Below are 16,955 nucleotides of genomic sequence, written 5' to 3'. Positions count from 1 at the left end.
AAACATACTGACATATTTCACACAGGATTAGCTTATGGAAATCAGATAAACTCTTCCCATCTGACCACCTACTTGATATTCCTCCTGGCTGAAGTATTTCTTTCTTGTCAGTACTGAGCTGACGGTCTCCACATCTTCCTCGATGGCCTGTTCTATTCTGTCCCGGTAGAACTTAGTGAGTCTGAACAGCTCGTATCCGTCGTACAGGGCGAGAGTCTCATAGAATGTGACCCTTGAACCTGTTGTCCATAAGACTGATAATAAAACTAATTTCATACCATATTGTACATTCGCATGTTAAATACATTTCACGGTTGATCAGTATGTGTCAATGTGGCTCAGTGGCAGCGCACGCGAATCTCAGTCACAAGGTTGTGCGTTGAAATCCCACATCAGGCTTCGGAATCATGTAGTCTAAGATAACGCTCCTGCACATTGCTGGGGTGTGCGTGTGTTTGGTGGCGGTGTTCTGGGGTGGGGAGTGCATTGTTGGACGTGTGGTCTTTCAGGACTCTGCTGTGGGAAAGCTGGCTGCTCATTTCGCCCACAAAATATGAAAGCAAATACGCTTCACAATGTATCCTCTTTACTATGAAGCCTCGAGAGACGTCTCGAGAAAGTAATAAGATGCTAAATTAATTTGTTTATAAAAGGTTGACAGCTTCACTGACTGCAAATGTTAGCAGATTTTCTCAACTTGCCTGTCTCACTTTCGTTTTCTTTGTGATCTGTCAGTGGTGGGTTAGGATTGGGAGCCTGGGCCATGGTGATTCCAGGTAATCAGAAGCTCTTCACAGATCACCTATAAAATGAAACAGATAGTTATGAGGTTCAATCTGATACAGCATTCTGAACATCAGTGGCATCAGAGGTAACTGCTGATCAATTTATCAGTGGACAAATGCATGATAATAATAATAATGCATACATTTGTTATAGTGCCAATCACGTGGTTGAGGTTTCAAAGCGCTTTACAGAATGTGCTGTGAAGTGAATTAAATATATTCTGTCGGCAAAACGTAGCTGCCGATTGTGCACAGTAGTGTCCCTCAAACAGTCATGAATTGCGCGTTCAATTTTTTGTTTAAGGGATGATTATCTCTTGAATAGTGATTCGCCAATAGACTTACAACCGGGTTTCTACACACTACAACATCCACAACTAACTGGGAGCATGAATGACCAATCAAAATAACTCCTGCGATGGTATCTCAGATCATTTTCTTAGTGTCATCAAATTTACATCAATCCATTCGGTGACAGGTGACAGTGGAGTTAGGCGAGAACTGGTGTGATGGGGCTACTCAGTTTTGCGTGTGTGAGTATGCGGACGACAGAGTTTGGGATGAGCTGCATCTTGGGAATAGTGGAGAATGAGAGATCAACGAATAGGCCATTTCAATACTGGAGGAAGGAGGTCTCGAACGCATGGACTAGTGTTTAATCTTGGATAATGTTCGGTCGGAGGCGGGTAATGTGACGGATGTGGAGGTAGGTGGTCCTGGTCAGTGGCCATATGTGGGATAGGATGGACAGCTGTGGGTCAATCCTGATACAAACAAAAAAAATTATTGTCCAATGTTAAACTTGTCCATTTCCGGCAGTGGCAATATCAAACATCCCCCCCAGAAACTCTTCAGTCTGTTACAGTGTGAATGTGATTTTCTCTTCCACAATCTCGGGCCTTCCCACCGATCATCAGACGAAGACCAGTGTGACATTGCTTTCTCCCACTTCAACGTTCCCTTTGTTTCATTTTAGCCACCTGCCCAATGCAGCACATTCTCTGTGCTCTGTGTCTGATCTCCTGCTCTTTGAACCTCGTGTGTGTAATAGTCACTGAAACGTTATCAACGCCAATAAGCAATGTTGACTTTTATGCGTATTTCCAGGTAACGTAACTGTGGGTTGGGCTCTGGACTTGCGACGAGGAAGTTCAGGTGAGTTGCGTTCAGCTGCTTAAAACTCAATAAGATGAGGGCCATCTTAACAATTAATTTCCACTTATGGGGAAAGTGAAAGAGAATGGTGGCAATCAGTCAGGAAGATTAAGGTTGAGCATTAAATCTTCTTTCCCACATGGTGAAAGCTGGTGAGCAACATTCAGATAGATCAGCCTCTCCACACCTTCTCGAGATTCACATTGTACTGAAAGCCTGAGATAGAGCGATAAATTATCGATAAGCTGAGGAGCAACGGCCACAAAAAGAGGCGACTCAGAGAATGCACCAGAACAATAGCAACAACAATATATAGTGCTATTGACGTAGGCAGTATCTCTGAGCACTAAAACTCTATTGTGGTTCCTGAGCTGATTTTTTTTGTCAGCCGAGTTTCTGACAAGCGATAAATCCCTTCACCAAACTAAACAGTATCCAAACAAAGCTGACATTTCCATGCCTCCCACCTACACATGAGAATACCAGAGATAGATTGTTGAAATGGAATAAACACTTTCGCTCTGGAGGATTGCATCCACCTTGCCTAATCTGGAGAGAATTAAGACCAGATGGGCAAGAGCGAAGGCTTGTGGGAATCCAGCATGTGTTTTGGGTAATAGTTTGAGTTTCACTACACAAAAAGCAAGATGGAAGGATTGAGGCAATGGATGAAAAAGCGTCTGCCCAGCTCCTTAAGGTAGTGTAATAATATTAATAATAATCCTTGTATTTGATATAACGCTTTTCACGTCGGGAGGACGTCTCAAAGCGCTTCACAGAATAATAACAATAATCCTTGCATTTGGTATAGCGCTTTTAACGTCGGGAGGACATCCCAAAGCACTTCACAGAACACACTGTAAAGTGAATTGACTGTATATTTGTGGGCGAACGCGGCAGCCATTTGCGCACAACAATGTCCCACAAACAGTCGTGGATTGAAAATGATCAATTTATTATTGTTTTTGGTTTTGGAGGGATTATTATTAGGCTCTATGTGGAGTAAGGAATCTTGCCCAAGGATTCGCCCTCTGCCTGGAATTGAACTCAGGTCTCTCGCTTGCAATGCGAGTGCTCTAACCACTGAGCTACATGACTCCTAGTGTAGAGGAGAGCAAGCAGGGTCATGGCTAGCTATGGGGGAAGCAGCGACGAGCAAGTATTAAAGCTCAGGATAGAGCCATTCAGCCCATGCAGTCTGGCTGGTACTAATATTCTAGAAGAGGACCCATCGTTCATCAACAATATTTCGGATCAATCAAGTTCATGAGTAGATGTTGGAGAACATTCCCCCCTTAAACAATGTCACGATGGTTAGTTAAATTAATTAAACAAATTACATTGAAATTATTCCATGATCATTGGCTCCGGGTTTCTTACATATCATCAAACTTTCACTAACTACAAAACAACAACTTGCATTTATCTTGCCCTGTTCGCATGGAGTGGCATCCCCCAGCGTTTAAAACCTGCAGTAACTTTCCTGCTTTATTTCAGCAACAATCAGAGCTTATGAGAGACTCACCGTCTTGTCTCCCCACTGACTGAGCTCCGGTTCCTGCCTTTGGTTCGCGAGCCTCTCAATGAGGAGCTTCAGTGTTCTGGGCTGTACAGGTAATACACAACTGGTCAGAGTCCAGCAACTAATGTCTGGCAGAATAATCAAAGCCTCGCCCTGCTTCCGTGGAGATTTCCACAGAAAATAAATGCTTATCAGCTATAATAGTTCCCCTGTTCGGGATTAAGTGCCGAAAGCAAAGCACCAATTTAAGATCGTTAACAAACTAGGGAGGTTTGGTGATTTTTTTTCCTGCACAGCTGGTTATTTGGTTATGGAAAGCCCTGGCGGGAGAGATGTTTGAGGAAGAATCCATATTGGCTTTCAAAACATGTCCAGATATCGACTTTTCGAAAAACTAATCGGGAAAGGTCCAAAGAAAACATATTGGGGACATTCGTTTTTTATGTTGTTCTAAATGTTGTGGATTTTTCTCTCTCATCTTCTCTTTTTCCTCTCACACGCTCTCTGTCCTATCTAAATCACTGGCTCCGCACTCTCGTTCTGTCACACGGACTCTCTTTCGCTCTCTCAATTCGTCTATAACTATATATCTATCCCCCTTCTCCGTCACACGCCTGTCCCTCCACTCACACACTCTTTCGCCTCTCACAGTCTCTATCTCCACCCTCTCGATCACTCACACCCCTCTTCTCCCTCCTTTCCTTCACAAACACACCCTCCTCCCACAATCTCAGTCACTTTCTTTCACTCTGTGTCTCAGCTTTCTCCCTGTCTCTCTATCTTTCTCTCACTACTTCAACTCTCTCTCATTCTCTCACCCCTTTCCGTCAATCACTTTCCCACTCATATTCTTACCCACACTCTCACTCTTAACAAATTCCTCTCCCCCTTTGCCACAAAGTCACTCACTGCCATTCTCTCACTGCTCTGCTTCCTCCCACTCTCACCCTCCCTGTCTCTGCTTCTTTCTCTCAACCCATCCTCTCTCCACCATTCGTTCTCTACGCCTCTCCTAAAACACACACACTTTCCCACACTCTCAATCATTCACTCACAGTCTTCTGTCTCTCTCTCTCTCGCTCGCTCTCTCCCGGTCTCTGTTTCATTCACTCACCCACGCCCTTTCTATCACTCTGCCATGTCTGTCAACCACTCTACCCTCAAACCCCCTGTCTCCCATTCATTTCTCGCGCACTTTATCTCTCCCTCTCCTCTCATTCCAAGTCTAAAAACCTGAAGTAACTTTACTGCCTCATTTCAGTCACAATCATAGCAAATGGGAGACTCAGCTTCTTGTCTCCCCGTTGACTGAGCTCCGGTTCCTGTCTCTGGTTCCCGAGCCTCTCAGTGATGTGCTTCAGTGTTCTGGGCTGTACAGGTAATAACACACCCTGATCAGAGTCCAGCAGCTAATATCTGGCAGTAAATCATAGCCTCGCCCTGTTCCTTGGAGATTTCCACAGAAACTGAATGTTTACCTGATATAAAAGTTACACTGCTCGGGGCTCAGTTCCCAAAGCATCAATTTAAGATAGACAGATAGCAAATTAGCAAATGAGGAGGTTTGGGGAATATGTTGTCCTGCACATTTGGTTAATGCGTTATGGAAAGCCCTGGCGGGAATGATCTTTGAGGCAGAATCTATATTGGTTTCCAATACATGTCTACATATCGATCTAAAAGGAGTGAACAATCTATAAATGGATTTGGGAACAGAGCAGCGAAATGGGGCTAAAAGAATAGTTATAAAAAGTGCCACCACATCCACCATAAGCTGAGTAATCTTCGTCTGTGCTGTACATCTCTATGTTCCTTTGTTTGTAGGTGTGGTACAAAAGTTTGGCTTCAGGGATATTTCGAAAAACTAAATGGGAACGGAAGAAATAAACTTATTGGAGATGCCAATTTTTTTAATATTGTGTTAAATGTTGTGGATTTTCTCGCTCATTTTCACTCTTTCAACTTACACTCTGTCTGTATCACTCTCTCAATCAGTTTCTGCCCTCTCTCTCTTTGTTTCTCTCACACATTCCACCCCCCCCCTCTCAGTTACTCTCTCACTCACCCTTTTTCACAAACAACATCACCGCTCTCACACTCTCTTTCCCCTCTCACACTCTCTCTATCTCCCCTCTCTCTGTCACTCACTCCCCCTCTTCACTCTCCTCTTTTGCAAACACTTTCTCCTCCCACACGCTCAATTATTCCCTTTCACTCTCTGTCTCTGCTTTCTCCCTCTCTGTCTCTGTTTCTTACTCTCGCCACAACCCGCACACACCCCCTCCCACGCGCCACCTTTCTCTTTCACTCCATCCACCATTTCTGTCAATCACTCTCGCCCTCTTTTCTCACTCACACTCTGTTTCGCTTCTATCAGTCACTGTAACAATCCATCTGTCTCCCTCTCTGTCAAACACTCATTCATTGCTTCTCTCTATCACTTCTTTATTTCTTCCATTCCATAAATTTCGCTGTTTCATTCTCTCACCCCACACTCACTCTATCTCTCTCTTTACTCAATGTTCATCCACCCCTCTCCCCTCCACACTGTCTCTCTCATTTCTTACTCACACTCTTACCCACTCACATTCTCTTCTCCTATTCTCTCACAATCATTCTCACTCACTGCCCCTCTCCACCCCTCTCACACACACTCCGTCTCACAATCTCACTCACTCAGGCACTCACTGCTTTCACCATCTCTCTCTCCCTGAACCTGTTTCTTTCTCTCATGCCCATCCTCTCTCTTACACCCTCTCCCCTATTTCTGTAAATCGTACTGTCTCACATTTTTCAGGCGCACTCTCATTCTCTCCTTTATCCTCTCATTCTTTCTCAATTCATCATGTTTCACTTCTGTTACGCAGTCTGTCAAGTGCACTGTGATTAAACGACTGCATGAGTTGCAGTATATAAAGCATTTGTTGTGGTCTATGTTAATACAACAAGAAGGTGAGTGACGAGTTCTGGTCATTATCCATTTTATATAGTGTCACCAATAAATTCCGTCTGCAGAAACTGTACAATCTGCTAAAGAGCAAGAGAAGTTGGGAATCCGTTTTTCTATCCATCATCAGACCAACACCAGCGTGCATTTGCCACCTCCCACTTCAAATTCACTTTGATTCATTTTAACAGCCCTCCATATTCAGAGCATCCACTGTGCTCTCTATCTAATCTCCTGATCCTGATCTTTGAACCTCATTTGTGTAACAGTCAGTGAAACGTTATCATTGCTGATGTGCAACGTTGCCTTTTATGGATATTTTCAGTTAATGTAACTGTGGTTTGGGCTCCGGACTTGTTACCAAGAAGCTGGAGTCAACAACTTGAGCAACATTTTGTCAAAAATCGTTTCCACTTGCGGAGAAACAGAAAGGAAATGGCGGCATTCAGTCCGTTTGATTGTAGACTGAAACATAATTTAGTCTTATTTCCGACAGGGTAAAATAAACTGAGAACCGTTCAGCAATACCCCAGCTCCTGTATAGCGTCTCCATATTCGGAGCAGATTGATCTCTCGAATTGGAGGAATGTGTCTTAAACTATCGTTGGACAAACTGTGCCCAACAAAAGAGACGTCTCAGAGGAGGCAATAAAAACAATAGCAACAACAGCTATATAGTGCCCTTCTCGTGGGTTGCAGCTCGGAGCACATAAGCAGCAGTGAGGTATCTGAGCTGAATTTTTTTTGTCAGCCGAGTGTCTGTCCCACCGAAAACCGATCAACAAACCGAACATGATTCAAAACAAAGCTGAGTAACTGCTGGAGTCCAACCAACCAAAACCGAAAGATGGAAGGATTGAGGCAATGACTGACAAAAGCGTCAGCACAGATACTTAATGTAGTGCAGAGGAGAGCAACCAGGATGATCACCAGTGTTAGAGGAATGAACTATGAGCAAGGTTGAGACAAGCTGAGGCTCTTGCATTCATAGATGCATAGAAATTACAGCTCAGATTCGGCCCGACCGCCTGGCTGTTGCTTAAATTCCACATTGGTATGTTAATAATGTTTCCGATCAATCAAGTTCCCCAATGAATTTCGGAGACCATTTATTTCTGAAACCATTCCACGATGATTAATTCAAATAACAGCAACAACTTGCATTGATACAGCGGCCTACACGCCGGACAGTGTGTTGGAGAATGTTGGAGTGGTGGAGGACACTATGTGTGAGGGAGCGTGACCGTAAGCACAGTCGTAAAGCGAGATCTTCCGTTTATGAAACAAATGATATTTTAAATCTTGCTATATATTTTAAATCAGTTTCTCCTGGTTTCCTTACTTACAATAAATGTTGCACGAGCAACAACAACTTGCATTTATATGGGTTTTTCTCTCTGTGCGCTTACAACCTGGGATAATAGTATGACATTATTTCAGCCACAATCAGATCTAATAAGAGACTCACCGTCTTGTCTCCCCGCTGACTGAGCTGCGGTTCCTGCCTTTGGTTCCCGAACCTCTCAGTGAAGTGGATTCAGTGTTCTGGTAACAACAAACCCTGATCAGAGTCCAACAGCTAATGTCTGGCAGTAAATCATAGCCAAGCCCTGTTCCCTTGGAGATTTCTACAGAAACTCATGTTTACCTGATATAAAAGTCCTTCTGGTCAGAGTTCAATCCCTGAAGCATCAATTTCAGAGAGTTAGCAAACTGGCAAATTGGGACGTTTGGAGAATTTGTTTTCCTGCACAGTTGGTTGTTGGGTTATGGAAAGCACTGGCGGGAATGATGTTTGAGGCAGATTCCAGATTGGTTTTCAGATCATCACTTGAAACCGATCTAAATGGAGTCAACTATCTAAAAAGGGATAGTTGACTGGGAAAAGAGCAATGTAAATGGGACTGAAAGGATTGGTATTAAAATAGTCACCACAGCCATCCTTCTTCCGTGCTGTACATCTCGATGTTTCTTTGTTCGTGGGTGTGGCACAAAAGATTGGATTCAGGGATTTTTTTAGAAAAAATTGATCAGTAAAGGAAGGAAAAAGCATATTGGAGATGCCCGGTTTTATATTTTGTTCAATGTTGTGAAATTTTTCTCTCATTTTCTCTTTTTGTTCTCACACACTCTCTCTCTGTCCTCTCTCAGTCATTGGCTCCCCTTCTCGCGCTCTGTCTCACAGACACTCTTTCGTTCTCTCAATTCCTCTCTCTCTATCCCACTCTTCTCCCACACCAGCCCTCCCTCCACTCACACTTCCTTTCCCCTCTCAAGGTCTCTCCGTCTACGCTCTCTCGATAACTCACTCCTCCTTTTCTCCCTCCTCTCTTTCACAATCACACTCTCCTCCCACAATCTTATTCACTTTCTTTCACTCTCTGTCTCCATATCTCTGTTTCTTTCTCACCACCTCTCTCCCCCTCACCTCCTTTCTGTCAATCGCTTTGCCCCTCACATTTCACTCACATTCTCACACACACTCTCTCACTCAATAGCTATCCCTTCGCCTCTGTCGTGCAGTCACTCACTGCCAATCTCTCACCGCTTTGCTTATTCCCTCTTTCCCTCCCGGTCTGTTTCTTTCTCTCACCCCATCGTCTCTCTACCGCACTCTGCCTCCCCCTCTAACACACACACACTCCTTCTCACACTATCGATCACTCACTCACACTCTGATTTTTCTCCCCCCTTCCTTCTCTTCCTGTTTCTGTTTCTTTCGCTCATCTACACTCTCTCTCTCTTTCTCTCTCTCTCTCTCTCTATCATTCACTCCCTATTCCTGTCAACCATTCTTCCCTCCAACCTCTCCCTCTCAATTCTCATGTGCACTCTATTTCTTCTATCCTCTCATTCCAAGTGCTTAAAACCTGGTGTAACTTTACTGTTTTGTTTCAGCCACAATCAGAGCTAATGAGAGACTCACCGTCTTGTCTCCCCACTGACTGAGCTGCGGTTCCTGCCTCTGGTTTCCGAGCCTCTTCGTGATGTGGCTTCAGTGTTCTGAGCTGTACAGGTAATAACACACCCTGGTCAGAGTCCAGCAGCTAATGTCTGGCAGTAAATCATAGCCTCGCCCTGTTCCCTAGGAGATTTCCACAGAAACTCAATCTTTACCTGCTATAAAAGTTCCACTGGTCGAGGTTCAGTTCTTAAAGCATCAATTTAAGATAGAGAGATAGCAAACTAGTAAATGAGCAGGTTTGGAGAATATGTTGTCCTACACATTTGGTTGTTGTGTTATGGAAAGCCCGAGCGGGATTGGTGTTGATGCAGAATCCATATTGGTTTTCAAAACATGTCTACATATCGATATGAATGGAGTGAACTATCTAAAAATGGATTTGGGAACAGAGCAGGGATACGGGACTGAAAGATTTGATATCAAAAAGTGCCACCACATCCATCATAAGCTGAATAATCTTCATCTGTGCTGTACATCTCTATGGTTCTTTGTTTGTGGGTGTGGTACAAAAGTTTGGCTTCAGGGATTTCTCGAAAAACTAAATGGGAAAGGAAGAAATAACCTTATTGGAAATGCCAATGTTTTTAATATTGTGTTAAATGTTGTGGATTTTCTCGCTCATTTTCACTCTTTCATCTCACACTCTGTCTGTATCACTCTCTCAATCAGTCTTTGCCCTCTCTCCCTTTGTTTCTCTCACACATTCCCTCCCTCTCTGTTACCCTCTCACACACCCTTTCTCACAAACAACATCACCGCTCTCACACTCTCTTTCCCCTCTCACACTCTCTCTATCTCCCCTTTCTCTGTCACTCACTCCCCCTCTTCACTCTCCTCTTTCGCAAACACTTTCTCCACCCACACGCTCAATCATTCCTTTCACTCTCTGTCTCTGCTTTCTCTCTCTGTCTCTGTTTCTTACTCTCGCCACATCCCGTCTTTCTCTTTCACTCCATCCCCCATTTCTGTCAATCACTCTCGCCCTCTTTTCTCACTCACACTCTCACACTCTGTTTCGCTTCTATCAGGCTCTGTAACAATCAATCTGTCTCCCCCTCTGTCAAACACTCACTCGTTGCTTCTCTCTCACCTCTTTGATTTCTCCCACTCCCTAAACTTCTGCTTCATTCTCTCACCCACACTCACTCTATCTCTCTCTTTATTCCCTATCCATCCACCCCTCTCCCTCCACTGTCTCTCTCATTTCTTACTCACACTCTTACCCACACACACTCTCTTCTCTCATTCTCTCACAAACCTTCTCCCTCACTGCCCCTCACCACCCCTCTCACACAAAATCCATCTCACAATCTCACTCACTCAGTCATTCACTGCTTTCTCCATCTCTCGCTCGCTGAATCTGTTTCTTTCTCCCATGCCCATCCTATCTCTAACACTCTCCCTCATTTCTGTAAATCGGACTGACTCTCATTTCTCAGGCGCACTCTGGCTCTCTCCTTTATCCTCTGATTCGTTTTCAATTCATCATGTTTCACTTCTGTTACACATTCTGTCAAGGTTTCTGTGATTATATGCTGCATGCGTTGCACGATATAAAGCGTTTGTTGTTGTCTATGTTAATACAACATGAAGATGAGTGACGAGTTCTGCTCATTATCCATTTCATAGAGTGTCATCAATAAAGCTCATCTCCAGAAACTGGACAATCTGCTGCAGAGCAAGAGTAGGTGGGAATCTGTTTTCCCATCCATCATCAGACCAACACGAGTGTGACTTTGCCACCTCCCACTTCAAATTCACCTTTGATTCATTTTAACAACCCGCCCAATTTAGAGCATCCACTGCGTTCTCTATCTAATCTCCTAATCCTGATCTTTGAACCTCATTTGTGTAACAGTCAGCGAAACGTTACAACAATATGCAATGTTGCCTTTTATGGATAATTTCAGTTAATGTAACTGTGGATTGGGCTTCGGACTTGGGACCAGGAAGATCGTCAACAACATGAGCACCAAGTTATCAACAATCATTTCCACTTGTCGGGAAAGAGAAAGAAAATGGCGGCATTCAGTCCGTTATATTGTAGACTGCAACATAATTTAGTCTTATTTCCTACAGCGTAAAGGAAAGTGAAAACCATTCAGAAATATGCCATCTTCTCTATAGTGTCACCATATTCGGAGCAGACCGATCTCTCGAGTTGAAGGGATAAGTTGAAAACTATCGTTAGATAATCGAGGGAGAATCACCCAGGAAAAGAGATGTCTCAGAGGAGACAATAAAATCAATAGCAACAATACAGTGCTCCTCACGTGGGAAACATCTCGGAGCACTTAAGGAGCGGTGTGGTTTCTTAGCTGAAATTTTTTGTCAGCCGAGTGTCTGTCGCGAATGAAAACAGGTCAACAAACACCGTGAGTGTGTGTTGGGGTAACTGCTGGAGTCTAACCAGCCAAAACCACAAGATGGAAGGATTGAGGCAAAGAATGACTAAAGAGTCAGCACAGATCCTTAACGCAGTGTAGAGGAGAGCCACCAGGATGATCACCAGTGTTAGAGGAAATAAATATGAACAAGGATGAGACAAGCTGTGGCTCTTAGATTCATAGATGCATAGAAAATACTGGCCATTCGGCCCAACTAACAGGCTGTTGGTTATACTCCACATCTGTATGTCATCAGTAGTTCAGATAAATCAAGTTGTCCCCTTATGAATTTTGGAGACCATTTATACATTAAACCATACTAAGGTGATCTGTTCGAATAACGACAGCAATTTGCATTGATATAAACATCATAAATATAATCTTACAGAGCTGGGGGTCAAACCAGACGCCAAGATTGTGCACAGGTTCAGTGAGTCTGAGCCCATGGAGGTTGAGGAGCTCAGTTCCGCAGGAGTGAATACTTTGACGGCAGCCAAAGAGTATGGCTTCCATTTTGTCCATATTCAGCGGCAGGAAGTTTGCTCTCATCCAGGCCCCGATGTTTGCAGTCAAGATGATGCAACATTCGTGGACCTGGAGTCGATACTGGATAAGACAAAGTAGATTTGTGTACCATCAGCATATATGTGGACGTTTACTCCATATCTGCGGATGATATAGCCCAGAGGGAGCATATAGATGAGGAAAAGAAGAGGGCCCCAAATGGAGACCTGGGACAGGAGGAGAACATGTTTGCCGAGATGAAGTCGGGGCTCTTTGTTAAGTAGAGTTCAAACCATGCGAATGCTGTCCCACTGAGGTAGATGATGGAGGAGGTGGTGGAGGAAGATTACGTGGTCATCCTTTTCGAAAACTGTATAGAGATCCAGGAGGACGAGGAGGAAGAGAGAGTCCTTATTACAGATACAGAGAACATTGTTTATGACTTTGACAAGCGGTGTCTCTATGCTGTGGGCAGTCAGGACGAAAATCAGACTGCAGGGGCTCGAGGAGGAAGTGGAGGGAGAGATGAGAACAAAGTTGACCTGCAACAATGTGTTTGACAAGGAGGGGCAGATTGGAAATACTGGGATGCAAATGGGATAGTTTTTAGGGGTTAGAGAGATTGAGGGGTTGGGGGGTAGTTTGAGGAGGGGGTTGATAAAATCAAAGTGCTATATCAAGGACAAGGTATGTTTTTTTTAATAATCTGCATGTTATCTGCATCATAATGAATATGTACAACAGAGAATAAAAAGGTACGAGCGAAACCGCAAAGTTTCCTGATGTAACTGGTGGGAGGTCCTTCAGCCACTCTGTCCCCATCATTTCGAAATCCATTCCGTAGTCCCACTGATTCGCTCCCTCCATTGGCTTCTTCAACACGCAACTCAGGACCCTCCGCTTCAACAGTAGTTTCGATCACCCTCCTTCCACTACCCCGCCCCATGCCTTCCTCCCGCCCCAATCCCGACCCCGCGCTCGGTTCAGAAACACTAACCATCCAGTCCCTTCCCGAAGTGAAAGGCACTAATAATAATAATAATCTTTGTATTTGATACAGCACTTTCCACGTCGGGAGGACGTCCCAAAGCGCTTCACAGAACACACTGTAAAGTGAATTGACTGTATATTTGTGGGCGAACGCGGCAGCCAATTGCGCACAGTAAAGTCCCACAAACAGTCGGAGTTTGAAAATGACCAACTTATTATTGTTTTTGGCTTTGGAGGAATTATTATTAGGTGTGTGGTGTAAGGAAACTTGCCCAAGGTTTCGCCCTCTGCCTGGAATTGAACTCAGGTCTCTCGCTTGCAAAGCGAGTGCTCTAATCACTGAGCTACAAGACTCCAAAACTACACGTGTAGTTTTGTTATTGTTGTTGTTGTAAAGGCTAACCTTGAGATGTTCAGGTTGTCGCTGGTTTCTTTCTTCCTCAAAAGCTGTCAAACCAACGGGATTGTCATGAACAGTTTCCACAACATATTTGTCCTTCACATTGAGAGTGATGTGAAATCCAGAAGCCACAATAAACCCGCGATTCAATGTCACTCCAGCGCTTGGCTCTCTGTGCGCATGTGGTGATGGATCAAGACACATTGAATCGGGGAAACTGTAGTCTTAACCCATTCCTGACATTTTCTGGCTGTACTAAATTGCACATGTTTATCAAATCTAATTTTCCACAATTTGTACAGTTTGCCTACAATTCGGACTTCACGCGGAATCCTGCAGCTCAGCGGTGAAAGCTCTCGCCTCACATGCTGGAGGACCTGAACTCCATTAATACAAGAATTATTATTATTATATTCACGCAAGTCATATTCAATGTTTGGGTCCAGACGGATATGCTTCTCTGATGATTTATTGTGGTACATTTAGAGGTTTCGGGATTGCTAATATTCATTTGTCTGTTTGATACCTGGAAAGGGCTGAATCTTTTACTTGGCCAAAGGTGTAGAGTGACTAAAGATTCCAACAAAACTCTTCTATTCATTTATTTACAATTTTGAATATAAGTTTCCTAATGGTTTGCGTTATTTTTTTGTGGAGTGATTTAATAGGTGGAGTCCTGTAGCATATCAGTTAATAACTCGTCATTTAATAATAAATTCAATAATAAGCTGCGCATTTGATACGCCGTCTCATCGCGTACCCGAGACGCCTGAAAGCGCTTCACAGGATATATTGTGTAGTGAACTGACTGTATGTTTTGTGGGCAATATATTTGGGTGACGCCCAAATGTCTGGGCTGTTTGTGGCCCCAATGACCTGTTTGGATGACTGTAGTGACGGGATCAGCCTTTCGTACAGCGTCAATGTACTGTTTTCCTGGAGCCTCGGATAAAACATTACACTGTACAGTTTGCCCGTCTCCTCGCCCTGCGGTGGGGACAACGGTTACTGTGTCAAACTAAACCATTCTGTATTAATATTGTGTCTGTAACAACAACAACAACAACTTGCCTTTATATGGCGCCGCTGGTGAAGGGGATGGTCCCAGAGCGCTGGACAGTGGCGGAGCTCGAGGCCGAGCCGAGGGGGAGGTGACCGCAGGTCACTGTCCAACACGAAGGTCTTCACCGCGTCCGGTCATCGGGTCAGAAAAACTTCGAGTCTCTGTCCGGAGGCTTCACTTCACCGACGTCCTGACAGAGAAGCCGCGGCGACACTCACACACACGAACCTCTTCCTGTCTCGTCTTTCCTTCTGTTCAGAATTAATTAGGGAATGAAACTTTATCTTTTTGGGGTAAAACATTCCTGATTTGTTTGTGGAGTTTACTCCTCGGCGACGGGAGGCCTCAGTGTGAGGTGTAAACGGTTTAAATTGGCCAATGTCTGTCTGTCTTTCTCTCTCATTCTGTGTCCCTGTCTGTCTGTCTCTGTGACTGTGTGTGTGTGTCTGGTGACCAGGTGTTGACATTGGCTCCTCACTGTCTGTGTGTGTGACTGGAGGTGTGGGGTGACTGTGGGGAGACTGGGGTGAGACTGGGGGTTGGGGGTGACTGGGGGGGTGGGGGTGACTGGGGGGTGGAGGTGACTCGGGCGGGTGGGGGTGACATGGCCGCAGTGTTGTCTCTCTCTCTCTCTCTCTGTGTGTCTCTCGTCGACTGATGAACAGCAGCGCCTGACTTTGGCGCCTCTTTTTTTTTCTCTGACTCGGCGCCTGCGCAGTGGTGTCCCTGAGCGCGAGGCCGACGGTTTTTCTTGACTGTGTGTATGTGTGTGTCTGTATGTATTTGTGTGATAGCTCGGTGTCTGTGTGTGTGTATGTCAGTGTTTGTGTGTGTGTGTGTCTGTGTATGTCAGTGCGTGTGTGTCTGTCTCTCTGTGTGTCTGTGTTTGTGTACTTGGTACCAAACACAAGGATTGTTACTGCTATCAATCAAATGACGAGTGACTGCACTCACTTCGACACCACAGGACTCCACAGATTAAACCGCTCCGCACAGATCACATCCCCGCAAACCGCGAGAAAAATAATACCCCGAATTAGAAATGAATGAATAAATGTGGAAGAATGTTGTTGGAGCTTCAGTCCCTCTCTCCCCTCGGCCTGGAATGAAGGTCCCGTCTGATCCCACAGTGTACAACAGGCAAATGAGACGGGAATATCATCCGCCCCGAAACCGCTCAATGTTCCTCAATACATCATCACAGAAGTCACATCAGTTCGGACCATAAAACTTAATAATATTATACACAGAAACACACACTCCCACTCTCTCTCTCTCACTCTCTCTATCTCTCACACACTCTCTCACATTCTCTCTCTCTCACTCTCCTCTCTCTCACACTCTCAATCTCTCACACACTCCCACTCTCTCTCACTCTCTTTCACAAACACTCTCTCTCACACACTCTCTCACAGTCTCACTCACTCTCACTCTCTCACGCAGTGTCTCACAATCTCTCTGTCTCTCACACACTCTCTCTCTCTTTCTCAGTCTCTCTCTCACACTCTCACTCTCTCACACACTCTCTCTCACACAGTCTCTCTCTCACACTCTCACACATTCTCTCTCTCTAACACACTCTGTCTCTCTCACACTCTCACACTCTCTCACACATTTTCTCTCTCACACTCACACTCTCTCACTCTCTCACTCTCACACAGTCTCTCTCTCACTCTCTCACAGTCACTCTCTCACACACTCGCACACACTCTCACTCTCTCACACATTCTTACAGTCTCTCTCTCACTCTCTCACACACTGTCACTCTCTCACACATTCTCATACTCTCTCACATTCTCACTCTCTCTCACACTCTCTCTCTCTCTGTCCCCGACACTGACCGTCGTCTCCGCCGCCATCACCACCTCCCGCGGTCCCGCCTCGCGCTCAGACAGACAGGCGCCGCGCCCCGAAACACCGTCAGCCCCGCGCCCGGAGACGGCACTGCGCAGGCGCCGAGTTCAAAAAAAAACCGTCGGCCTCGCGCTCAGGGACACCACTGCGCAGGCGCCGAGTCAGAGGGAAAAAGAGGCGCCAAAGTCAGGCGACGAGAGACACACAGAGAGAGAGAGAGAGAGACAACCGACCGACAGAGGCGACTGAACCCATCGACCGTTTAAACCTCACACTGAGGCCTCCCGACGCCAATGAATAACCCACACAAACAATTCTGGAATGTTTTCCCAAATGACAAAGGCGGATCCCGTCACTACAGTCATCCACGCACTTGATCCACA

General features: G+C 45.0%; 1 protein-coding gene across 1 annotated transcript in view; it reads right to left on the bottom strand.

Annotated features, from left to right (window-relative positions):
* Window positions 1-16,734, bottom strand: part of LOC103173524 (NACHT, LRR and PYD domains-containing protein 3-like) — an 81,326-nt gene extending 64,592 nt beyond the window's left edge. Inside the window, 7 exon segments of the mRNA XM_042345868.1 lie at window positions 73-239; window positions 702-802; window positions 3,466-3,546; window positions 7,878-7,954; window positions 8,058-8,287; window positions 9,336-9,417; window positions 16,560-16,734. Coding sequence (XP_042201802.1) covers window positions 73-239; window positions 702-765 — 231 coding nt within the window. The 5' untranslated portion in view covers window positions 766-802; window positions 3,466-3,546; window positions 7,878-7,954; ... (1 more) ...; window positions 9,336-9,417; window positions 16,560-16,734.
* Between the last annotated feature and the right edge of the window lie 221 nt (window positions 16,735-16,955).

Source organism: Callorhinchus milii, unplaced genomic scaffold (genome assembly GCF_018977255.1).
Source record: "Callorhinchus milii isolate IMCB2004 unplaced genomic scaffold, IMCB_Cmil_1.0 Scaffold130, whole genome shotgun sequence".
Taxonomy (NCBI): Eukaryota; Metazoa; Chordata; class Chondrichthyes; order Chimaeriformes; family Callorhinchidae; genus Callorhinchus; species Callorhinchus milii.
This window is presented reverse-complemented; position numbering and strand designations above follow the sequence as displayed.